At 44.1% G+C, this 24,367-nt stretch overlaps 1 protein-coding gene across 2 annotated transcripts; it reads left to right on the forward strand.

The window, feature by feature from the left end:
• Positions 1-4,419: 4,419 nt before the first annotated feature.
• On the forward strand, positions 4,420-22,797 carry LOC120066227 (E3 ubiquitin-protein ligase Siah1). Of its 2 annotated transcripts, XM_039017441.1 has the most exons (3): positions 4,420-4,575; positions 14,126-14,182; positions 20,901-22,797. In XM_039017441.1, the coding sequence occupies exons 2-3, from the start codon at positions 14,173-14,175 to the stop codon at positions 21,749-21,751; spliced, it is 861 nt and encodes a 286-aa protein (XP_038873369.1). In that variant the 5' UTR covers positions 4,420-4,575; positions 14,126-14,172; the 3' UTR covers positions 21,752-22,797. The 2 variants fall into 2 exon arrangements, with proteins under 2 accessions (XP_038873369.1, XP_038873370.1); XM_039017442.1 differs by lacking the exon at positions 14,126-14,182.
• The last annotated feature ends 1,570 nt before the right edge of the window (positions 22,798-24,367 follow it).

Here is a 24,367-nt window from a genome sequence, read left to right on the forward strand (position 1 = left end):
AAGGCCAAAACCTAGGAAGAAACCTAGAGAGGAACCAGGCTATGAGGGGTGGCCAGTCCTCTTCTGGCTGTGCCGGGTGGAGATTATAACAGAACATGGCCAAGATGTTCAAATGTTCATAAATTACCAGCATGGTCAAATAATAATAATCACAGTAGTTGTTGAGGGTGCAGCAAGTCAGCACCTCAGGAGTAAATGTCAGTTGGCTTTTCATAGCCGATCATTAAGAGTATCTCTACCGCTCCTGCAGTCTCTAGAGCACGTCCGGTGAACAGGTCAGGGTTCCATAGCCGCAGGCAGAACAGTTGAAACTGGAGCAGCAGCACGGCCAGGTGGACTGGGGACAGCAAGGAGTCATCATGCCAGGTAGTCCTGAGGCATGCTCCTAGGGCACAGGTCCTACGAGAGAGAGAAAGAAAGAGAGAATTAGAGAGAGCATACTTAAATTCACACAGGACACCGGATAAGACAGGAGAAGTACTCCAGATATAACAAACTGACCCTAGCCCCCCGACACATAAACTACTGCAGCATAAATACTGGAGGCTGAGACAGGAGGGGTCAGGAGACACTGTGGCCCCATCTGATGATACCCCCGGACAGGGCCAAACAGGAAGGATATAACCCCACCCACTTTGCCAAAGCACAGCCCCCACACCACTAGAGGGATATCTTCAACCACCAACTTACCATCCTGAGACAAGGCCGAGTATAGCCCACAAAGATCTCCGCCACGGCACAACCCAAGGGGGGGCGCCAACCCAGACAGGAAGATCACGTCAGTGACTCAACCCACTCAAGTGATGCACCCCTCCTAGGGACGGCATGAAAGAGCACCAGTAAGCCAGTGACTCAGCCCCTGTAATAGGGTTAGAGGCAGAGAATCCCAGTGGAGAGAGAGGAACCGGCCAGGCAGAGACAGCAAAGGCAGTCCGTTGCTCCAGAGCCTTTCCGTTCACCTTCACACTCCTGGGCCAGACTACACTCAATCATATGACCTACTGAAGAGATGAGTCTTCAGTAAAGACTTAAAGGTTGAGACCGAGTCTGCGTCTCTCACATGGGTAGGCAGACCGTTCCATAAAAATGGAGATCTATAGGAGAAAGCCCTGCCTCCAGCTGTTTGCTTAGAAATTCTAGGGACAATTAGGAGGCCTGCGTCTTGTGACCGTAGCGTACGTGTAGGTATGTACGGCAGGACCAAATCAGAAAGATAGGTAGGAGCAAGCCCATGTAATGCTTTGTAGGTTAGCAGTAAAACCTTGAAATCAGCCCTTGCCTTAACAGGAAGCCAGTGTAGGGAGGCTAGCACTGGAGTAATATGATCACATTTTTTGGTTCTAGTCAGGATTCCAGCAGCCGTATTTAGTACTAACTGAAGTTTATTTAGTGCTTTATCCGGGTAGCCGGAAAGTAGAGCATTGCAGTAGACTAACCTAGAAGTAACAAAAGCATGGATTAATTTTTCTGCATCCTTTTTGGACAGAAAGTTTCAGATTTTTGCAATGTTACGTAGATGGAAAAAAGCTGTCCTTGAAACAGTCTTGATATGTTCGTCAAAAGAGAGATCAGGGTCCAGAGTAACGCTTCACAGTTGGTGTGTCAGCATAGGGGTCTCTGACTTGTGGTCAGACGATCAGGTGGAACAAAACCTTAACCTGTGCCTTTTTTCAATGCTTAATTGAATGTCATTGAGAAAACAGAAAGGTGTAATTTTTTTCTTTTCGTAAACATATTTTCTGAATTTAAAAAAAATACAGTAAGTAATCATCTAGTTTTTCAAAAGTATCTGTAATCTGATTACAATATTTTAGCTGTAATGTATTACAGATACTTTTGAAAAACTAGATGATTATTTTGGACAGGCAACTATCTCAACCCGGCACAGTCAGAAGAGGACTGGCCACCCCTCAGAGCATGGGTCCTCTCTAGGTTTCTTCCTACGTTCCTTCCTTTCTAGGGAGTTTTTCCAAGCCACTGTGCTTCTACATCTGCATTGCTTGCTGTTTGGGGTTTAAGGCTAGGTTTCTGTATAGCACTTTGTGACATTGGCTGATGTAAAAAGGGCTTTATAAATATATTTGATTGATTGATTACTTATTGGACTACTTTCAAATTCAGAAAGAATGTTTGTCAAAAAAATAGATTATGACATCTTTCTGTTTTCTCAATGACATTCAATTCAGCATTGAAAAAAGCCCAAAGTTTAAGTATGTTGAACCTGAGCGAGTCTGACCACAAGTCAGAGACCACTATGATGACACATCAAATGTGTTTGATGGATCCTTTATGTCCTCTTCTAATGCCTCTTTTTTTTCACCTTTATTTAACCAGGTAGGCTAGTTGAGAACAAGTTCTCATTTACAACTGCGACCTGGCCAGGATAAAGCAAAGCAGTGCGACACAAACAACAACACCGAGTTACACATGAAATAAACAAAGGTACAGACAATAAAACAATAGAAAAGTCTATATACAGTGTGTGCAAATCGGGTAAGATTAGGGAGGTAAGGCAATAAATAGGCCGTAGTGGCAAAATAATTACAATATAGCAGTTAAATACTGGAGTGATAGATGTGCAGAAGATGAATGTGCAAGTAGAGATACTGGGGTGCAAAGGAGCAAAAAAATAATAAGAATATGGGGATGAGGTAGTTTGTTGGGCTATTTACAGAAGGGCTATGTACAGGTGCAATGATCTGTGAGCTGCTCTGACAGCTGATGCTTAAAGTTAGTGAGGGAGATATGAGTCTCCAGCTTCAGTGATTTTTGCAATTCGTTCCAGTCATTGGCAGCAGAGAACTGGAAGGAAAGGCAGCCAAAGGAGGAATTGGCTTTGTGGGTGACCAGTGAAATATACCTGCTGGAGCGCGTGCTACGGGTGAGTGCTGCAATGGTGACCAGTGAGCTGAGATAAGGTGGGGCTTTACATAGCAAAGACTTATAGATGACCTGGAGCCAGTGGGTTTGGCGACGAATATGAAGCGAGGGCCAGCCAACGAGAGCATACAAGTCGCAGTAGTGGGTAGTACATGGGGCTTTGGTGACAAAACGGATGGCACTGTGATAGACTGCATCCAGTTTGCTGAGTAGAGTGTTGGAGGCTATTTTGTAAATTACATCGCCGAAGTCAAGGATTGGTAGGATAGTCAGTTTTACGAGGGTATGTTTAGAAGCATGAGTGAAGTATGCTTTGTTGCGAAATAGGAAGCCAATTATAGATTTAATTTTGGATTGGAGATGCATAATGTGAGTCTGGAAAAAGAGGTTACAGTCTAACCAGACACCTAGGTATTTGTAGTTGTCCACATATTCTAAGTCAGAACCGTCCAGAGTAGTGATGCTAGATGGGTGGGCAAGTGCGGGCAGCGATTGGTTGAAGAGCATGCATTTAGTTTTACTTGCATTTAAGAGCAGTTGGAGCCACGGAAGGAGAGTTGTATGGCATTGAAGCTTGTCTGGAGGTTAGTTAACACAGAAGGGCCAGAAGTATACAGAATGGTGTCATCTGCGTAGAGGTGAATCAGAGAATCACCAGCAGCAAGAGCGACATCATTGATGTATACAGAGAAAAGAGTCGGCCTGAGAATTGAACCCTGTGGCACCCCCATAGAGACTGCCAGAGGTTTGAACAACAGGCCCTCCGATTTGACCCACTGAACTCTGTCTGAGAAGTAGTTGGTGAACCAGGCGAGGCAGTCATTTGAGAAACCAAGGCTGTCGAGTCTGCCGATAAGAATGCGGCGATTGACATAGTCGAAAGCCATGGCCAGGTCAATGAACACGGCTGCACAGTATTGTCTTTTATCGATGGAGGTTATGATATCGTTTAGGACCTTGAGCGTGGCTGGGGTGCACCCATGATCAGCTTGGAAACCAGATTGCATAGCGGAGAAGGTACGGTGGGATTCGAAATGGTCGGTGATCTGTTTGTTAACTTGGCTTTCGAATACCTTAGAAAGGCAGGGTAGGATAGATATAGGTCTGTAACAGTTCTTAAGGGGAAAGTAATCGGATTACATTACTGAGTTTGGGTAATCCAAAAGTTACGTTGCAGATTACAATTTTGGACAGGTAACTTGTAACTAACGGATTACATTTAGAAAGTAGCCTACCCAACCTTAACACAGCATAGCCATAGGCCTATTTTTTAAAATTCCATTTCCACTTTTCAATTTAAATTACTGTGGTTCCATTACAGGATAATGAGTGGTTTAGTAGCCCAAGTAAATACAGAGTGTGGTAGATTAAGCTCACAAATAAAGCAGAATACCATATTAGCTGCTACTGTTTGGATACTGTAAAGATTTTTTCATGACGCCTACTACAACCATTAGTGCGTTCATGTAGATAAAGCGCGCGCTGCTTTGCGCCGCTCTCGTGAGAAACTATTTCAACAACTGTGCGCGGTCACGAGACCGGTGAGTACTTGGACGATAGTCGTCTCGTCTCCAGTACAACGCGAATGTGGAAACACTGTAGCTAAAGAGTGAAGGACTGTAGAATTGGAGTGGAATCCCTTGTGGATTACGTCGCAGTAGCTAGCTACAATATAAAAAGGACATTTCATCCAAGGTAAGTAGTGCGGATGTTTTACCGGGATGTACTCGAAAAACAACACCGATGCTAACGTTGTTACATAGCCATCTTCATAATAGCGAGTTCAGCTAACTGTTAACGTTAGATAGCTACCGTTAGCTACTTCACGTCGTAAAATAGATATGCTGGCTAACGTTAAATTATCTGGTACACTATCTAACTAGATATGTGGATGGTTAAGTGATAATTCCGGTCACCACATGGGAGGCTTTGTTGTACCTAGTTAGGTATTCTGACCTAGCTACAGTACAGTAGCTAACTAATAACTGCCCAGTTTTGGCTACACGATTCGGGTAGGCCGCGCTCTCTACTACTAAACAACTAGCTAACGTTACAGTAGCTAGCTAGTAAGATTGCTGGCTCCCATGCCATGCCAAAATTGGCTCAACTCATGCAATTTACCGAATTTGTCATCTAACGTTAACTTTACCTAGTTTACACAGCAAGTGAACATTTTGCGGTTTTGTGAAGCAATGTTGGATAACTAGCTGCTAGCGAACATTGATTTGTTTATGTTGTAACGTTAGCGCATACGTTTGCTATGGTGACGACATCGTCTCAGCAGATTTGTTCGCAGAGTCTGGGCCTCCATAGCTAGTTAGTTGAATATACATACCTTGCAACCCTGCACCTGTTTGCTAAAGCGCTGTCTTTGAATGTCAAACATGTCTGAAGTTAGCGATGTCAGTGCTACGCTGACATGAATGGGCGCGTTCCAGCCTGATTTGATTGTAGACTAGTTGTGCCAATCATATGTGGCAGGTTCTGCATCACCTCTGTCAACCTTTACTTTATATTCCTAATCCCATGTTTCTCCATAAATCTTAAACTGAAAATATAGCCTATTTTCCTTTGAAAATATACATATACATGTCAATAAAACATCACAATACGGTGCAGAGCAACCATTGACAACTGCGTGCCGTTCAAGGGATTGTGAAATAAATGTTAACTATTTGGTTTTGTATATCATCTCTTGAAGAGCCTAGTCAGAACTACACATTTCTAATAATCCCATGCAAAACAGTAGCGCAGATTTAGCATGATTTTAATGATAAGTATATATTATGTAATTTCAGATACAGTATGTGAGTGGAGCCTCACGATATATCTCTCAAATGCCACCATTAATTGGATATTTGAGTGATATAAAAATCAACTATACCTGGAAAGTATGAGTGGTTTAGGTTAATTTCCCATCCTGTCAACATTGTTTTTTAGTGTTGAATCGGTGCTGACAGACATGATAGGCCACATTGATTGATGGACCACATCAGATTGGATAGCTAGCTGATAACAGATCACGTCAATATGGCTAGTTAACAAGCTCACCTTCAGGGGATAAATTAGATGGCTATATCCAAAAAATTGTTTGATTTGCTTGCTATTTATAGTGGTGATGGCAGTAGTCCAACTGACAACTTTGCCCAGAAGGAAGACTTGCTGAGGTCAAGCCCTTTCCAAAAGCCTCATCTCTAATGAAGCAACCTAATGACATCTTGTTTGCTTAGCTAGATAGGTCTCTGAAGTTACATGATCAGTTGATGTTTACTGATTGTGAAAAGCATGCAGTTACTTGCTGTATAACTCTTAGATGGCTAAATGTGGAATAATCGTTAATGTGTAGTTCTTACTATGCTCTTCGAGAGGTGACGTTAAAACCAAATAGTTATAACCTTAATTTAAATCCCTTAAATGGCACGTAGTTGTCAATGGGTTTTAGTGGTGCTGGGGGGGCAATGAGAACCCCAGCTCTGCAAAAACCATTGACAACTACAAACCAAATCAAACTCTGTATTGACATTTTATTGATAATGGCCGAGTAAAATGGATGTGATAAAGAGGTCGACCAAAACCATGGAAATGCGTGGAGGAAAGATCCTGAATCTCCTCATGCTCCCCCAGCAAAATTAACCAACATGTAGGCTGTAGTTGATGTAAAAAATATAGTATAATGCTTGTATGACTGTCAACCCCAATATATGTTCATGTCACCAATCAAGTTCTTTACAGTTAAAAATGACTGACTACCACCACCTGATTTCTGTATGCTAGCTATGCTACCAACTTATACTAATGGGAGTTAGCATTTAGCAGGCATTTCTTTTAAATCAGAAAAGGGACAACTTCTAAATGTTATGCAGCCAAATATCCAAATCGTACATTAGTAACCACATTTTGGGCCTGTTACAATGCATCAATCATGACAGATTTGACGAATATCCACTGTGTTAGATCAGGTTTGCTGAATGTGCCAATGCGGCGTCCTTCTGATGGTCTGCGTCTTACCTGGCTGCTGATTTTAATTTAAAATTGAGAATGTAACTCGGGCTACTTTATCGAGTCATACATGTCAACTAGCTACAGATTGTTACACCCGATAATGTGATATAACCAAAGAGTTTTGGTATCCATTACTGGGCATTAAAGGATAGGTACTGTTTGGTGTAGTACAGAAAATGTACTACCAACTTTAACTTGGTGATACTGTCTTCGTTCTCGATTCGGCCAAACATGTACACTACATGTTTGGCCACCTGCTTGTCGTGGACACCTGCTTGTCGAACGTCCCATTCCAAAATCATGGGCATTAAAATGGAGTTGGTCCCCCTTTGTTATAACAGGCTCCACTCTTCTGGGAAGACTTTCCACTACATGTTGGAACATTTCTGCAAGGACTTGCTTCCATTCAAGCATTAGTGAGGTCAGGCACTACTTTTGGGCGATTAGGCCTGTTTCGCAGTCGTCCCAATTCATCCCAAAGGTCTTCGATGGGGTTGCGATCAGGGCTCTGTGCAGACTAGTCAAGTTCTTCCACATCATTCTTGACAAACCATTTCTGTATGTACCTCGCTTTGTGCACTGCCAGATGAAGAGTGATTCATCACTCCAGAGAACACATTTTCACTTCTTCAGAGACCTATGGCGGTGAGCTTTACACCACTCCAGCCGACGCTTGGCATTGCACATGCCATTGCACTGCTCTGCCATGGAAACAAATTTCATGACGCTCCAGACGAACAGTTCTTGTGCTGACATTGCTTCAAGAGTCAGTTTGGAACTCTGTAGTGAGTGTTGCTACCGAGGGAAGGCGTTTTACTTCTTTTTTTTATTTTTTATTATGCACTTCGCAGGCCGGTTCTGTGAGCTTGTGTGGCCTATCACGTCGCGGCTGAGCAGTTGTTGCTCCTTGACGTTTCCACAATAACAGTACTGACTGGGGCAGCTCTAGCAGGGCAGAAATGTGACGAACTGACTTGTTGGAAAGGTGGCATCCTATGATGGTGCCATGTTGAAAGTCACTGAACTCTTCAGTACAGGCTATTCAGCTGTCAATGTTTGTCTATGGAGATTGCATGGCTGTGCTCAATTCTATACACCTGTCAGCAACGGGGGTGGCTGAAGTAGCCAAATCCACAAATTTGAATGGGTTTCCACATACACTACACGGCCAAAGGTATCTTCTAAAATCTTCATGTCCAGTTGCAGGTGGATCGTTTGTATAAAAAAAGCTACTTTATTGAATTACATTTTTTGCTTCGACGTAATCCCAAAGTATACATGCCGCCATCTTGTATTTTCAAGTCTTCTCTCATTGATTGAGACAGGTGGGTCCAACCCAAAGTGTTGCATGTCATGACACTGACCTATGTCGATCAGTGATAGATTTTAAATCGACAAGATGGCCGCGCCATGGAGAAACCTATTTATTTTAGTAATGGCGCATTTTCTAAGTGAAAACGAACCACATGCAACGGGACACTGACATTTTAAAAGATACCACATTCGTTCGATTCAGCCAAACGTGTATCTCCAATACCGAGGTTTTGTATAGGCCACCCTGTAACGCCCAGTAAGGGATACCAAAAATCTTTGGTTATATCACATTATCAGGTGTACATTCTGTAGCTACATGTCTACGTATTTCAAGGAAACTGGTTGTTCAAAGGAGCTGTTTGCAAATCGAGCTAGTGTAGGTATGTTGTGATTTGTTGATAAACTACTTGCAGAATTGTTTCTGATTTCCTTAGGTCCTTGATTGGATGTAATTGTGCACTGCATCCATCTCATGTCCAATGTATCAACTACGAGAACCGTTTCCTTGTGTGATTTAGTTAGCCAAAGCATAACCTTATTTTTAGGACTACTGTTTCAGGCATCTGTTGGTTGGAAACAATGCACCAAAGACTGCCAGTATTGATGGTGTCTTATGACTGGCCTGGGTTTAATAAATTAAATGGCTGACTGCCTGGTTCATGACTGTAGTAGCCTGTCCCGTTGCTCCCTGACTTGCTGGCAGCTGCACATGCATAGTGAATTGAACATAGTGACAGGCTGACAGCTGTCTCTAGCAGCAGGAGGTCCAGTTTGGTAACTCACTCACTGGCTCTCAAACAGTGAGGGAATTCTATATCCTTTGCAAGTGCTCTGTCTGCCTCTATTTTAATTCTCTCTAAATCAGAATCCATCTCCTGCATCATAGATTGGCTTAATGAACATGCTACTGGACGTGTGTGTTTTGCAGAAGCGCGGGCTGGATTTTTGAAGGTGTGTGTTTCTGCCTTCAGATTCCAAACCTCAATGTAACTTCTCCATGGCAACACATGCTTCTGCTTATAATGCTCTTCTGCCCAGGGTGAGTTGGCTGCTTTGCCCAGCCTGCTCTTGTATACCAGGAAGTTGAGTGAATAAATACTCTGTTTCTGGGGTTGAGCAAACCTCTGCATATAGAAAACGAATATTATATTTTTGCGAAAGGGGTGTCACAAAGCAGGCTACTTTTTTTGCAGTTGAAATGTTAGAGCTATCTAAAACTGTTTAGCTAATGGCTATGTTTGTGGACGGCATAGTTTTCTGCTCTGTCAGTAAAACAATTAGTTAATTTGTGTTCTTGCTTCTAGATGAGTTGTTATTTTTCCCTCTTGTTAGGCGAGGAGAGTTGTGTATTGGTTTACTCTGCCATTGGAGGAGGGTTGCCTGTGCTTGCTTTGAGTAGGTGGAGTGGGTTGTCACTGCAGCTGTTTACATGGAAGGTGTGTTTCTGTGGATGCATTCAAGAGTGAAAATAGGCTAGTCCCCTCTGTCTGATCAGACTACTGCAATGCCTTTGTCAGTGTCTTTCAGTATTATTGTCAAGGTGTGTTCTTTGTGGTAGACCCATGGTACATTTTCATTGGGCTACCTGTTTTGCATCCTGCTGGCTGCGAGTTCTATGCATCCTGTCCTTTTGCAGGCGTCTACAGCTTGGATGTAGCATAAATATTATGACACATTTAAGATGGAAATGCATGTGCCACTTCCCTCCCTTTTTAGTAATAAGCTTGACAAGGTTTTTTTAATGAATATTCTTTTAAACCAAGAGGTAGGCTATATCCAAATTACTGTAAATGTGGCTTTAGTCATTATACTGTAAGAACAACTGTATGAGCTACCCTTTTGCCTGCTGTTTTATGTGCTCTGCCTGGCACCTGACTCTGAGTAACCTTTTGTTCACCAGCCTGTTATAGGATGCCAAAGAATATGCTCCTGCTTTTAGTAGTTAGTATACCTCTGTCTGGCCTCCCGAGTGGCGCAGTGGTCTAAGGCACTGTATCGCAGTGCTAGCTGTGCCACTAGAGATCCTGGTTCGAGTCCAGGCTCTGTCGCAGCCAGCCGCGACCGGGAGACCCACGGGGCGGCGCACAATTGGCCCAGCATCTTCCGGGTTAGGGGAGGGTATGGCCGGCAGGGATGTTCTTGTCCCATCACGCATTAGTGACTCCTGTGGCGGGCCGGGCACAATGCACGCTGACACGGTCGCCAGGTGTACAGTGTTTCCTCTGACACATTGGTGCGGCTGGCTTTCAGGTTAAGTGGGCGTTGTCAAGAAGCGGCTTGGCTGGGTTGTGTTTTGGAGGACGCACGGCTGAGTCCGTACGGGAGTTGTCCGTATGGGAGTTGCAGCGATGGGACAAGACTGTAACTACCAATTAGATACCACGAAATAGGGGAGAAAAGGGGGTAAATAAAAAAAGGATGTCTGTCTGTACATTTTAGCAAACACTCTTATCCAGAGCGACTTACATTAGTGCATTCATCTTACGTTGTCTCACCTAACAATCTTATCACAATCTAGCAAGTACATAACTTTCAAATGTTACTCAGGGAGGGGAGGAAAGGGCAGTGAATGTGCCTTCTGCCTAGTTAGTCTATTGACAGTTTATTAGTATTGTTAGGTTGGTAACGAGGTCAGTATAGAATACATGGTAAAATATTGTTGCTGTTCTAGCACTTAATGAGATTTTTACGATATACCTGTTGCTGAAACCTATTTCGACACATTTGGTCTAAGTTAGATTGTCTGAATGATTGAGAGACCAATGGCCTCTATAATACCTGTACTTTGACTTCTAAGGATTGTTCTCAAAGACCGGGCATGTCTCTGAATAATTTAATTGGAAGTCTATTTGATTTAGACAAGATACAGTAGCTACAACGGTTACATTGCCACATTTCATGACTAGGGCTGGCACAATTCCTGAAGAACTGTACCTGACAGTTATGGGTGCAGACCATAATGAGAATAAAATAGCCGGCAGAACCATTTTTTTGTGTGTGTTTGGAACGAACTGAAGACGGGACGCCCGGGAATTTGTGCGGTTTGAGTCCGTTTCTGCTGTAACATGGACTCTATAACGTGATCAAACTTTGTTGCTCCTTGCCTGAAACAAGCAAGGTGTTGTAGCAAATGAGTATAGTTGCCTGGGCGGCAACCCCCTCCCTGCAGCAGTAGCACATGCATTCAGGAACAGAGGAGAACATGGTTGCAACGGTGACTGTGGAAATGACCAATAAGTCATCCAAAATTCCATGACTGTCACTGCCCTATCCATGCTCAGAGTGTGTGTTGAGGTTATGAAGTATTTTTGGTATCAACTCTGAATATTGTGCTAATGTATACTCTGACCTGTGTTTGTGATTAGGGTGTCCACTGTGAGGCTGTTTTGGGACTGGGTGTCACTGAGTCTAAGTAAGGGTACTTGTGTGTTTTCCAGCTCTCGACTCTCTCCAGTTTCTTTGTCTAGTCTGCATGGTCAGAGGAAGGGAGGGAAGCAGGCAGGACGGTGTTAGCCCAGCTGGAGGTGGAGCTGCCAGAGCTGTAATCTGAGAAGGGCCCAACTCCCCAGAAAGAGGGTGGGGGAGAGCGTGAGCATGCGCTCTCCAGTCTGACATTGGACTCCTTAGCCTACAGGGAGCAATGCAGGCATCAGGCAAGGGGGACTGCTCTATGGTGCTCAGCCAGGACTGTCTGTTTCACCCTACTACCTGCCTCGCTCTGCCTAGAGCGGCTGCCTTCTCCACTGACTGACTGACTGGATCACTCAGAAGATACAGTGACCGAGCAGGGAGTGGTTACCTCGACTAGGGCTTTCAGGAGAAGAACACTGCCAGTGTTTCTTTAGCTTCCTCTTCAACGTGCTCCATTTCTTTCCGTGTCTCCCTGGCTGGGCTGCCTGCTCGGCGCGGAGCTGGGTATACTTGTGTAACATTCCTGGATTACAGCTACGTGTTATTTAAAAAATATCTCTATTTGGGCCCCTCCTACCCGCGGCTCCTCCACCCTTCCTTGGCCTTTTCCTGGGCTGCACTTTAAAGAGGATTTTTGGCTCTTAAGACTCCAGCCTCCTGCCCTCTGCCGTGCTGGTGAAAGAAGTGCCTGAATCGGAGTCTCTGGCTCTGTTTGATGCGTCCAGCCCGCCAAGGTGTCTGGCCCTGGACCCCCAGGCTCTGACTGCAGTAGTACTTCTGTTTTCTGATGGGAGTTTAAGTAGAGACCTAGGGAGAGCGACGGGAAAGGATCTGCCCTCTGTTATGGGCTGTTTTTGTTCCTATGGAAAAACCGCGATGAAGAGTTCTCTCACACTCTCCCTATGTCGGGCAGAGCTAATGTTCAGCCCATGAACTCATGGAAGGGGGTGCTCAAGCTCTTCACATGCATAGCTTCTAGAACAACCGGCAACAAACCTAAAGGTAAAATGTCCTATTTGCACACTCGATGGCTCATAAATATTCCCCTGCTTATTTTCTGTGAGAATGTCTGTTGGAATATTTCCCCCCCTTTTCCCCTTGTGCCTTCTATACCCGGGGTGCAACTGTGGTGTCATAAATACCTACTGGTGTTCACTTCTGTCCAGTCATGGCTTTGTTTTCTGCAAGGCACTGCAGATCCTAAGAAGGGCAGGGCATTTTTTTGTTGTTGATACTTTGTATATGCAGGGGTGTGAGAGAGACTGGACATGAGTGGAGAATGTTTTGTTAAGTAGAAATGCTTTTGTTTTTCTGACCCTCTGTACAAACATACCGAACAATTGTCATGGTTGCCATCTCTGTCGTTGTCTCCCTCTGTTTGTTGTGTTTTGGATGTTATGCTGCTTTGAAGTGGTGTGTGTTCCTCTGCAGCAGTGTGGAGGACACATGCAGACGGCGTGTTTGATAGTAAACAGCAGCCGGAGTTTACAGAAAGGGGGCAGGCAGAGACTCGCCGCCTCTACTAGGCCACGCTTACTCAAAGCCAGGCGCCTACATGGAGGCAGCTGCTGATACACATGATGGTGTTTGTTTTGGGTTTAGCCTACATCTGCTAGATTCTGGTGCTCCTTACCGGCCGTCATCCTAGAGAAGTCATATTTTAACGAGGTAGTGCCGTGAATTCATAGATTTACCCTTACACTAAGACGACATGATTCAACAAATGGGCTAGACCGGAAGTAGTCTAAATGATAAAACGGCAAATCTGACAATTTCTGTGCAGAGATTTGGATCCATATTAAGACTATATGCCATTTAGCAGAAGCTTTTATCCAATGCGGCTTACAGACTTGTGCATACATTATTCGTGCAGGTGGTCCCGTGCATCGAACCCACTGTCCTGGCATTGCAAGCGCCATACTCTACCAACTGAGCTACAGAGGACCACAATCAAAACCTCAATCAGTGGACTGATTTAGTCAAATATTTCCATGTTAGTGTCTGTTAGGATGTAGCCAGTTCTAGTTGTTGTAATGTGATAGTAGGCCTAAAGGTTGTGCTGAGAACAGACTGAAGAGGGAAATCGATGCTCCATGTAATGTACTTTGCATTAGTAGTGTTAACCCATTGCATGATGGAAGCTGTGGGTTTCCAGTGGAATGTGTGAGGCCAAGAGCGCTCAGTATTGGCACTCTAGCTAATATGGCTCTAGCCATGACATTTTTTTTACCACAACTCACTGATTAACACTTAATTTGTATCTGTGCTGTTTGGGGAGGTCCGAGTCAGTCCCCAACACATGTCCACCTTCATACTATAGCTATAACTGTTGACCATGACCAGCCCTGAATGGTCGCCCTGCAGAGAACAGAAGGTGGGCATATGGGCCTTTACAGAACTCTGAGACTGCAGTGATGCTGATTGATGTGTTTCTATGGCTACCTCAGCTCAATTTGACTTAATTTCTTAGAATTGTTTTTACTCCACTAGTTAACCTTTCTTCTCTCTCCCCTTTCAGAGTTACCCACATTTCAAGAGAAGAAGAAAGCCTTATTTAGGAATCTTATGGACGAAGGCAAGCAACATTTTCTCTTTCTTGTGTGTTTGTCTGTTTCCATGTGTGTGTTTGGGTTAACCCAGGGGAAGCAGCTTGTTTGATAAAGCAGGGGAGGTGTTAGTAGCATTGTAGAGGTCATCTAATGAAGGTTCAGTGAGTGTGATTGGTAGACGGAGGAGAGGTCATCACCCTGAGCTGGTTTAGTAATCAACTCCTCTCCATCTGGAGGGGCATATTGAGCGTCTCGTCCTCGTGTGCCATTCACCCCAGCTTCCCAACACAGGGTCGGGAGGAGAGAGTCCTAACACGACCTAATCCCAACCTACTGTCTGTACCTCCCTCTTGTTTGACTGCCACTCAATTTCTCACATGTGCCTGACCTTAACCTGCCCCCCCCCCTAAACGTAGTTACTACGTATGAACATGGTGGAGTGCTAGGCCCATCTCTTGAAGTGATTCAGGTACAACCGCTTGTGTTTCCTGTGTAAAGACATGACCTCTAGAGTTTCCACTAGCACCACAAGTCAGCCCATCCTACAGCAAAAAACAGACAGCTCTGACTGCGCATCTAGTCCTACCAGAGGTCTAGTAGCTAGCCTGCTCCCCTCTTAGATACCTTTTGCTCGTTTCAGCAAAAGTCATTCTGCCCTCTTAACCATTAGCATGACAAAAGCATGATTACGATGTCAAATGGTTCTTTAGACGTTATGTTTAATGAGGCACAAGACCTGGCTGTTTCAAGTGTTCATTGGGCCCTAAAGTCTTGGGATAATTTCCACTATTTATGGTGAACGTGCTTTGTTCTGATCTCTGCAGTGGCCTCCGCTCAGCTGCTCTTACTCTGGCCTGTACGCCCTAGTTCTCAATCATGAATGTCTATCCTCTTCCTCAGTAGGAGAAATACTCATGTAGCCGGTTCCTCCAGTGGGAATCACTGCAGGCACACCAATGTGCGTACTCTCAGAGCAGTGTTTATGCTCATTATGGCACCAGTCCCATGGGTGTCTGCATTAGTGTTGCACGGTATACCAAAATTAGGTTATATTTCAATACTAGAACATGAAATATGGTTCGCTACTAGAATTGGTTTCTTTCAGTACTTCTGTCAAATGTGTCTCACAGGTCAAGCCTGTGTATCAGCGCAGCCAACTCATTGCTAACCTGCACTGGGAGTCTAGACTAACACTTGAAAAATGAATGCAACATGGCATGTAGACATTTTGAAACTGCTTTCTTATACTGTTTGCAAAACAATGTCCATACACGCTAAAACACTTTACAATGCAAGAAATACCGGTAGCTTCCAGCTTTGTAGGCAAACTTCCTTTGCTGGCTGACAGCTAAAGCTAACATCAATTCACTACCCTAGTACTTTGTTTGTTTGTGATAATGTGCAAACCATAATGTGAAATATGCTGTTTGCCGCCACACCTTTTAATTCACTTATTCCGTCTCTCTCACGTCTCTCCCAAAGGCCGCTGCATCATTCGTGGGGGACGACGTGTTTACTGTTGCCTTGTCATTTGTAGTCACACAAAATCAGCTAAACAAGCTCAATAACTCAATGCATGCACACTCCTTAGTAAATATTCATTCACCTGTATTGTGGATAGGCCTGGGTTATAGTTTGATTGACCTAGTTTATGGTTGGCCACCCTTGATAGCCTGTAAAATATTGCAACATTACAATTACAGCCAAATACTTTATACAAAATGATTCCCTCTAGGGATCTAAGTTAAGGTCGTCCCTGGAACAATAAAAACAATATATACGTTCAAAACAGACAGCAGAGCCAAAATTCATACAACCACTGCACATTAAAAAAAAGCAATGAGGCTGATGCAACCGAGCAGACCCTTTAGCTTAATGTTGATTGTTGAGCTTTATAATATGAAGAAATAAAACTATGTGCACATGGCTGCACATGTTCCAAAATGCAATTAATGAGAACATCAGTCTCATCAGGTTGTATTTTGGCTAGGCTACTTTGAAACAAGGGAAGACATGCTTCATAAAATGACAAACGTCCAAGTTAACAAATTAAGTATGGATAAATAAATAGTTCCAAAATGCTGACCGCCTCTGCTCAGATTCAAGGTGATTGATGTGCGGTGCGCAACAGGCACTGTCCTTAACTCTCTGGTCTTGTGACTATTTAATCTGAACTGTGCCTCGAGTAGGCTATGTTGACAGAATCCGACCTTTAGATGTAAATGTTAATTATCCTTCATTGTATTGACTGGCGTAAAAATAAAAAGTAATTCATAAAATAAAAAAATAGAATGTAATGATACTGAACTCAAGATGCCCAATGATTGAACAGAACATTTTCTGGGCTGGATCAAGTACCATTCTGTGACTGGCTAATATGGCTTTTTTTGTGATACTAAACCTGGTATCGAAGTCAAAATTCTGGTATTGTGACAACACTAGTCTGCATCCAGCCAGACACTGTGGCAGGCAGCACAGACTCTGGGACGAGGGAGTAAAATAGAGGCTGCTGGTGCCAAAGCCTCCAGCCTCCTAGAGACAGACTAAAGAGCTGTCGGCATCTCCATTTTCCCCGTTGCTCTGGAGCACATCACTGCCTTCATGCAGGCTGCAGCAACCCACACACACAGGCAGATACTGTTACCCTCACTGCAGACTATTCCTACTAAAGTGCTCACTCACTCACGCCCACACACATACTAAACCTCACACACTTATAGCCCAGACAGCAGCCACCAAGTGCAACTGTTCCATCTCAACAAGCTGCTTTCTCAGCACCCACACATAGCTCTTGTTTTAGCCCTGCGAGTCTTGGCTTTGCCCTGTTGTGTTCTGTGCTAATTTGGTCCACAGATGTTGCTTGTGTGTCCAGAGCAGCTTGCTAAGAGGCCCATCAATAGGTGGAGCTTTATCCAAGCAGATGTGGTCACAGCCTTAATGACACCTACAGTTGAAGTTGGAAGTTTACATACACTTTAGCCAAATGCATTTAAACTCCGTTTTTCACAATTCCTGACATTCAATCCTAGTAAAAAATTCCTTGTCTTAGGTCAGTTAGGATAGGACTTTATTAGGACTATCAGTTAGGACTTTATTTTAAGAATGTGAAATGTCAGAATAATAGAGAATGATTTATTTATTTCATCACGTTCCCAGTGGGTCAGAAGTTTCAATACACACAATTAGTATTTGGTAGAGTTGCCTTTAAATTGTTTAACTTGGGTCAAACATTTTGGGTAGCCTTCCACAAGCTTGCCACAATAAGTTGGGTGAATTTTGGCCACTTCCTCCTGACAGAGCTGGTGTAACAGTCAGGTTTGTAGGCCTCCTTGCTCGCACATGCTTTTTCAGTTCTGCACACAAATTTTCTATAGGATTGAGGTCAGGGCTTTGTGATGGCCACTCCAATATCTTGACTTTGTTGTCCTTAAGCCATTTTGCCACAACTTAGGAAGTATGCTTGGGGTCATTGTCGATTTGGAAGACCCATTTGCGACCAAGCTTTAACTTCCTGACTGATGTCTTGAGATGTTGCTTCAATATATCCACATAATGTGCCATCCTCATGATGCCATCTATTTTGTGAAGTGCACCAGACCCTCCTGCAGCAAAGCACCCCCACAACATGATGCTGCCACCCCCGTGCTTCACGGTTTGGATGGTGTTCTCCGGTTTGCAAACCTCCCCCCTTTTTCCTCCAAACGTAACGATGGTCATTATGGCCAAACAGTTCTATTTTTGTTTCATCAGACCAGAGGACATTTCTCCAAAAAGTACGATCTTTGTTCCCATGTGCAGTTGCAAACCGTAGTCTGGCTTTTTTATGGCGGTTTTGGAGCAGTGGCCTCTTCCTTGCTGAGCAGCCTTTCAGGTTATGTCGATATAGGACTTGTTTTACTGTGGATATAGATACTTTTGTACCCGTTTCCTCCAGCATCTTCACAAGGTCCTTTGCTGCTGTTCTGGGATTGATTTGCACTTTCCGCACCAAAGTACGTTCATCTCTAGGAGACAGAACGCGTCTCCTTCCTGAGCGGTATGACGGCTGCATGGTCCCATGGTGTTTATACTTGCCTACTATTGTTTGTACAGATGAACGTGGTACCTTCAGGGATTTGGAAATTGCTTCCAAGGATGAACCAGGCTTGTGGAGGTCTACAATTGTTTTTGAGGTCTTGGCTGATTTTCTTTAGATTTTTCCCATGATGTCAAGCAAAGAGGCACTGAGTTTGAAGGAAGGCCTTGAAATACATCCACAGGTACACCTCCAATTGACTCAAATGGTGTCAATTAGCCTATCAGAAGCTTCTAAAGCCATGACAGAATTTTCTGGAATTTTCCAAGCTGTTTAAAGGCACAGTCAACTTAGTGTATGTAAACTTCTGACCCACTGGAATTGTGATACAGTGAAACAATCTGTCTGTAAACAATTGTTGGAAAAATGAATTGTGTCATGCACAAAGTAGATGTCTTAACCGACTTGCTAAAACGAGTTTGTTAACAAGAAATTTGTGGAGTGGTTGAAAAACGAGTTTAATTGACTCAAACGTAAGTCTATGTAAACTTCCGACTTCAACTGTACATGCACAGCTCTGCTGCCCAGTCTACCCCCTCTCTCTGCTTCCCATCAGTCATTTCCCTCCATTTCACATGTATTTATTTGGCTGGAGAACAGTGCTCCATCATGGCGGTCTTCCTGCCTGTCTCTGAGCTGTGCTGTGGGTTATATAAAGCAGCAGGGCCAGGGGTGGGGTCACACCCAGCTCCTGCCAGGCCCAGGGAAGATCCAGCCCTCCCTCCACTCGATGGGCCGTCCCATCCACAAAGGCCTCAACTGCAGGCTGTTACCATGGGAACAGCTGACAGGAAGCAAACTAGTGCTCTGCTCTCGCATCCATCCTAGTCCACATTGCCGTATGGAGTCTTTTCTTTTTTCATGCAACCATGAATCTGTGTTGCTCTCCCGGGCCAAAAATAGCCTCCAAGCTCTGTGCTTGCCCTTCGCTGGTCAGGCTTTATAGACAGATGGGCATATCACAGAACCTCTAGGCTGACCCTCGGAGGGAGGAAGGGAAAGGCCAATCAGTGTATAGGGCTGCCTGCCTGGAGGTCCCAGCCAGCCCACTGTACTGGGGCTGTGCTAAGAGAAGAACATGCCATTCTCTCTCTGGGTGTCAACAGAGAACATCTTCCTAGAGGGCGAAAGGCCCCTTGACTTTTTCCACATTTTGTTACGTTGCCGCCTTCTAAAATTGATTTAGAATACGTTTTTTTTTAAGAAAACAGGTTTTTAGAGATGTTTGCAAATGTATAGAAATACCTTATTTACATAAGTATTGAGACCCTTTGCTATGAGACTTGAAATTGAGCCCAGGTGCATCCTGTTTCCACTGATCATCCTTGATGTTTCTACAACTTAATTGGAGTCCAACTGTGGTAAATTAAATTGATTGGACATGATTTGGAAAGGCACACATGTCTATATAAAGGTCCTACAGTTGACAGTGCATGCATGTCAGAGCAAAAACCAAGCCATGAGGTCGAAGGAATTGTCCGTAGAGCTCCGAGACAGGATTGTGTCGAGGCACAGATCTGGGAAAGGGTACCAAAAAATGTCTGCAACATTGAAGGTCCCCAAGAACACCGTGGCCTCCATTCTTAAATGGAGGAATTTCGGAACCACCAAGACTCTTCGTAGAGCGGGCCGCCCGGCTAAACTGCGCAATCGAGGAGAGGGGCCGTGGTCAGGGAGGTGACCAAGAGCCCGATGCTCACTCTGACAGAGCTCCAGATTTCCTCTGTGGAGATGGGAGAACCTGTTTTTCAGTGGCAGGGACTGGGAGACTAGTCAGGATAAAGGGAAAGATAAACCGAGCTAAGTACAGAGAGATCCTTGATGAACACCTGTAATCCCTGCTGAAGGTGCTTCAACAAAGTACTGAGTAAAGGGTCTGGATACTTATGTAAAATGTTTTTATTTATACATGAGCAAAAATGTCTAAATCTATTTTTGCTTTGTCATTATGGGGTGTTGTGGGTAGATTGATGATGGGGAAAACTACTCCATTTTAGAATAAGGCTGTAACATAACAAAATGTGGAAAAAGACAAGGTCTGAATACTTTCCGTATGCACTGTCTGCTGCATATACATTATGTACTCTTCTGTTTTTTCAATGATTCTGGTTAGAATCCTTTGCACTGAGTAACTATTTTTACCCTACCCGCTCTTCCTGTATGAATAGAAGGCAGTTGCCAGTAAACTACCGGTACACATGAACAGTAAAAAAAAATAAAGCATGATGTTAGTCTTTCCAAGATACTAGACCCCTCAAATTCAAATCTGGACCTTGAAGCCTGTTCCACTGCTTAAAATCAGGGACTGATTTCAGACCTGGCACACCAGGTGGGTGCAATTAATTATCAGGTAGAACAGAAAAGCAGCAGTAGTCCGTACCTCGTAGGGTCAGAGTTCCTGTACTAGATCATCATTGTTTTACACAAAATTCCATTCCGTTTGAAATTGTTACATGGTATTCTTCAGAACATTTGTAGTTTACCATATAGCCCACATGACCTTTGTGCTTGTGAATGAACCATGACTATGGTTTAAGAATCTGATTGGTCAAGCCTCATGGAAACCATTACGTTTGTCCTCACTACTTTCTCCTATCTCCACACCAAATGTATAGTTAATTTATTATCCTGTTGTGTCTCTAACCCGTGTTCTCCCTGTTTCTCTACAGAAATGAGTCGCCAGACCGCCACAGCGCTGCCCACAGGAACCTCCAAGTGTGCCCCCTCCCAGCGCGTCCCCACCCTGTCCGGCACTACGGCCTCTAACAGCGACCTGGCCAGCCTGTTTGAGTGCCCCGTCTGCTTCGACTATGTGCTGCCCCCTATCCTGCAGTGCCAGAGCGGCCACCTGGTCTGCAGCAACTGCCGACCCAAGCTCACCTGCTGCCCCACCTGCCGGGGCCCACTGGGCTCCATCAGGAACCTGGCCATGGAGAAGGTGGCCAACTCTGTGCTGTTTCCCTGCAAGTATGCGTCGTCGGGCTGCGAGGTGACGCTGCCCCACACAGACAAGGCAGAGCACGAGGAGCTGTGTGAGTTCCGGCCGTACTCCTGTCCCTGCCCAGGGGCCTCCTGTAAGTGGCAGGGCTCGTTGGACGCGGTCATGCCCCACCTCATGCACCAGCACAAATCCATCACCACGCTGCAGGGCGAGGACATCGTGTTCCTTGCCACGGACATTAACCTGCCTGGGGCAGTGGACTGGGTCATGATGCAATCCTGCTTCGGATTCCACTTCATGCTGGTCCTGGAGAAGCAGGAGAAGTACGACGGTCACCAGCAATTCTTTGCCATCGTGCAGCTGATCGGCACGCGGAAGCAGGCTGAAAACTTTGCCTACCGCCTGGAGCTCAACGGGCACCGGCGACGGCTCACCTGGGAGGCCACGCCCCGCTCCATCCACGAGGGCATCGCCACTGCCATTATGAACAGCGACTGCCTAGTGTTTGACACCTCCATCGCGCAGCTGTTCGCTGAGAACGGAAACCTGGGCATCAACGTCACCATATCCATGTGCTGAGGACTGTCAAGTGGACAGCCACTAACACACACACACACACACACACACACACACACACACACACACACACACACTTTCTCTCACACTTTCTCTCACACACACACACATACTCGGACACATTTCAGACACTACAGGACACCTGGAGTTGTACCTGGGGGGTTTGGAGGGGGGCAGGATCTTTCCCAGGGAACCTGTTGTCTTCGAACAATGTGATTTAGAACGTTCAGATCGGTTAGATTGATAAAAACAATGGGATTCAATTTTAAGCTTCATTACAATATTAGTTCTGTAACTAAAGTAAAGGTATCCTTTTTTTACCTTTAATGTTCTGAGAATAATCCAGCATTGCCCCTTGAACCCAGAGCACACACTTCAACAGGTGGGCTCAGTTTGCAGTCTTTCTTTGCAGAGGGAAGCTGGCAGAAGGGGCTCAGGGGATAGACACTGTGGGAGGAGTCAATTTGAGGGAGGATGGGGAATAAAAATAACTTATTTTTTTGAAGATGTTGCTTTTCAGCTTAGTCAAAGTGAAACTAACTTCTTTTGAGTTCCATTATTGTTTTGGTTTTTAGTTCTGTCCCCCCCCCCCCCTCATTGGATGAGAAGAGAAGGTCCTGGTATTGTGTGCACAGACATTGGCTGAGACGAAGCTAGTTTGGTCTCTCTCTGGAGTCTAACAGTTTTAGCCTAAACCACTGAATATCTGACCAGGAATGGGGACAATTTCTACAGTTATATTATTATTATTATTGTTCAATGGAGATTATCATTTTTTTGTAAGGACTTTTAATGAATGAAAAAGGCTGTAACCTTGTGGCTAATCTTCAGTGTTTGTAGATAAATTGTGTCGTTCTTTCGAAGACTTCAATGTATTTTATTTTGTAAATTAGATTTTTCTCTTCGTTTTGTCAGTCTTTGTCTACATTCTGTTTGAGGAGTGGGTGACGCAAAGCCAAACATCTCTGGATACGTAGAACTGTTGCTGGTCCCATTATTTTGTTTTATTTTGTCATTAAATAAATCTATCTTTTTCATACCTTGTGCAATTTCCCCTTTCCCTGTGATTATTCTCTTGGCTAGGGTTTAACTATGGGTTGAGACCCAAAGTGTTCCCTGGGCATGTGGGAGGTGGGCTGCGAGTTAGGAGAATACATCTATAGTCGCACACTTTCCTCTTCATTTGGGTAATGGGAGGACAGTAAGTTTCTCATTTTAGATTTTGAGCTGGAAAAGTTTAACACCTGCTATAGGCAACAGCACAATTACAGCATCATTTCTTGGCAGGGGTTTACTCCAACCACACACTTATCCTCCCATCTTACCACGTTATCCTTGTCAAATGGCTTTACTCATTTTTTTTTTTTCTGCATAGAAAAGTCTAAACAGTAAAAAAAAACAATGGGGAGGGGGAATGACAAGTTCAGTGTGAACTTTGACGAACACCAAATAAAGTATGTATGAAAGATGATGGATATTTTTTTTAAAATAAGATCATCTTTGAGAAATAAAAACCACAAATAAAAGCTAGACAGTCATGTAGAATCTAAAAATGATGCATTTTTGTCATAGCGTGGGGCCCCATTGATGATTTTTGTTACTCACTCAGCATAAGAACACGGCATAACCCATAGCATAAATTTGGCTTTAATACTGCACATTTTCTCTCCACCCATGACCAAATGTGTGGAATTGCAAGAAATTACCTTTTTTAAAATTATCTGTAGCCAAGAGGGCTTCCAAAATCTTAGTTCGGTATCTGCACCAATGGCCACGTGCACCACCTAAGGCCCATTTTGATCCAGAAAAAAAACATGGCTGATCAAAGGCTTAAGGACAACTCTCACTACTAGACTGACCGTTTCTTTGTTTGTTCGCTTGTTGTCGGCGCTGTGTGTTATAGGGACCACCCGTCGTTTCTACATGTAGAATCGGTTTGCAACGGTGGAGGCTCCTCAGAGGAAGGGGAGGACCATCCTCAGGGATTTCATAAAAACAGTTTAAGATTTAAGTTATCCTTTCTAGATAAAACTATACAAAATATATTCACATCACCAAACAATTGACAAAAACACTTTTGAAATGTCTACTATCGCCTCAACAGCACTCTGTAGGGTAGCACCATGGTGTAGCCAGAGGAAAGCTAGCTTCCGTCCTCTGGGTACATTGACTTTAATACAAAACCTAGGAGGCTCATGGTTCTCACCCCCTTCCATAGACTTCCATGGTAATTATGAAAGGTTGGAGGACGTCCTCCCAAAGTTATCAGAGCTCTTGCAGCACAAACTGACATGTCCACCCAATCAAAGGATCAGATAATGAATCTAGTACTGAAAGTATAAGCTACAGCTAGCTAGCAGTGCATAAAATGTGAGTAGTTGACTCAGAGAGAGAAAAACAGTTAAACATTTTGAACAAATTAATTTCTTCCAAAATGGAGTAGCAAGAGAGGGCGAGAGCTAGCTCTATTTATATATATATATATATATATATATTTTTTTTCTTCACTTAGCTAGCAAATGCAGCTAGCTAGTTTAGCCAACTCAAATACCCAGCTCAAACAGAGGGATGCTATGTTAGCTAGCTGGCTACGACTATCCAACACTGGAATTCTTAGAA

This window comes from Salvelinus namaycush, chromosome 21 (assembly GCF_016432855.1).
Source record: "Salvelinus namaycush isolate Seneca chromosome 21, SaNama_1.0, whole genome shotgun sequence".
NCBI classification, from domain to species: domain Eukaryota; kingdom Metazoa; phylum Chordata; class Actinopteri; order Salmoniformes; family Salmonidae; genus Salvelinus; species Salvelinus namaycush.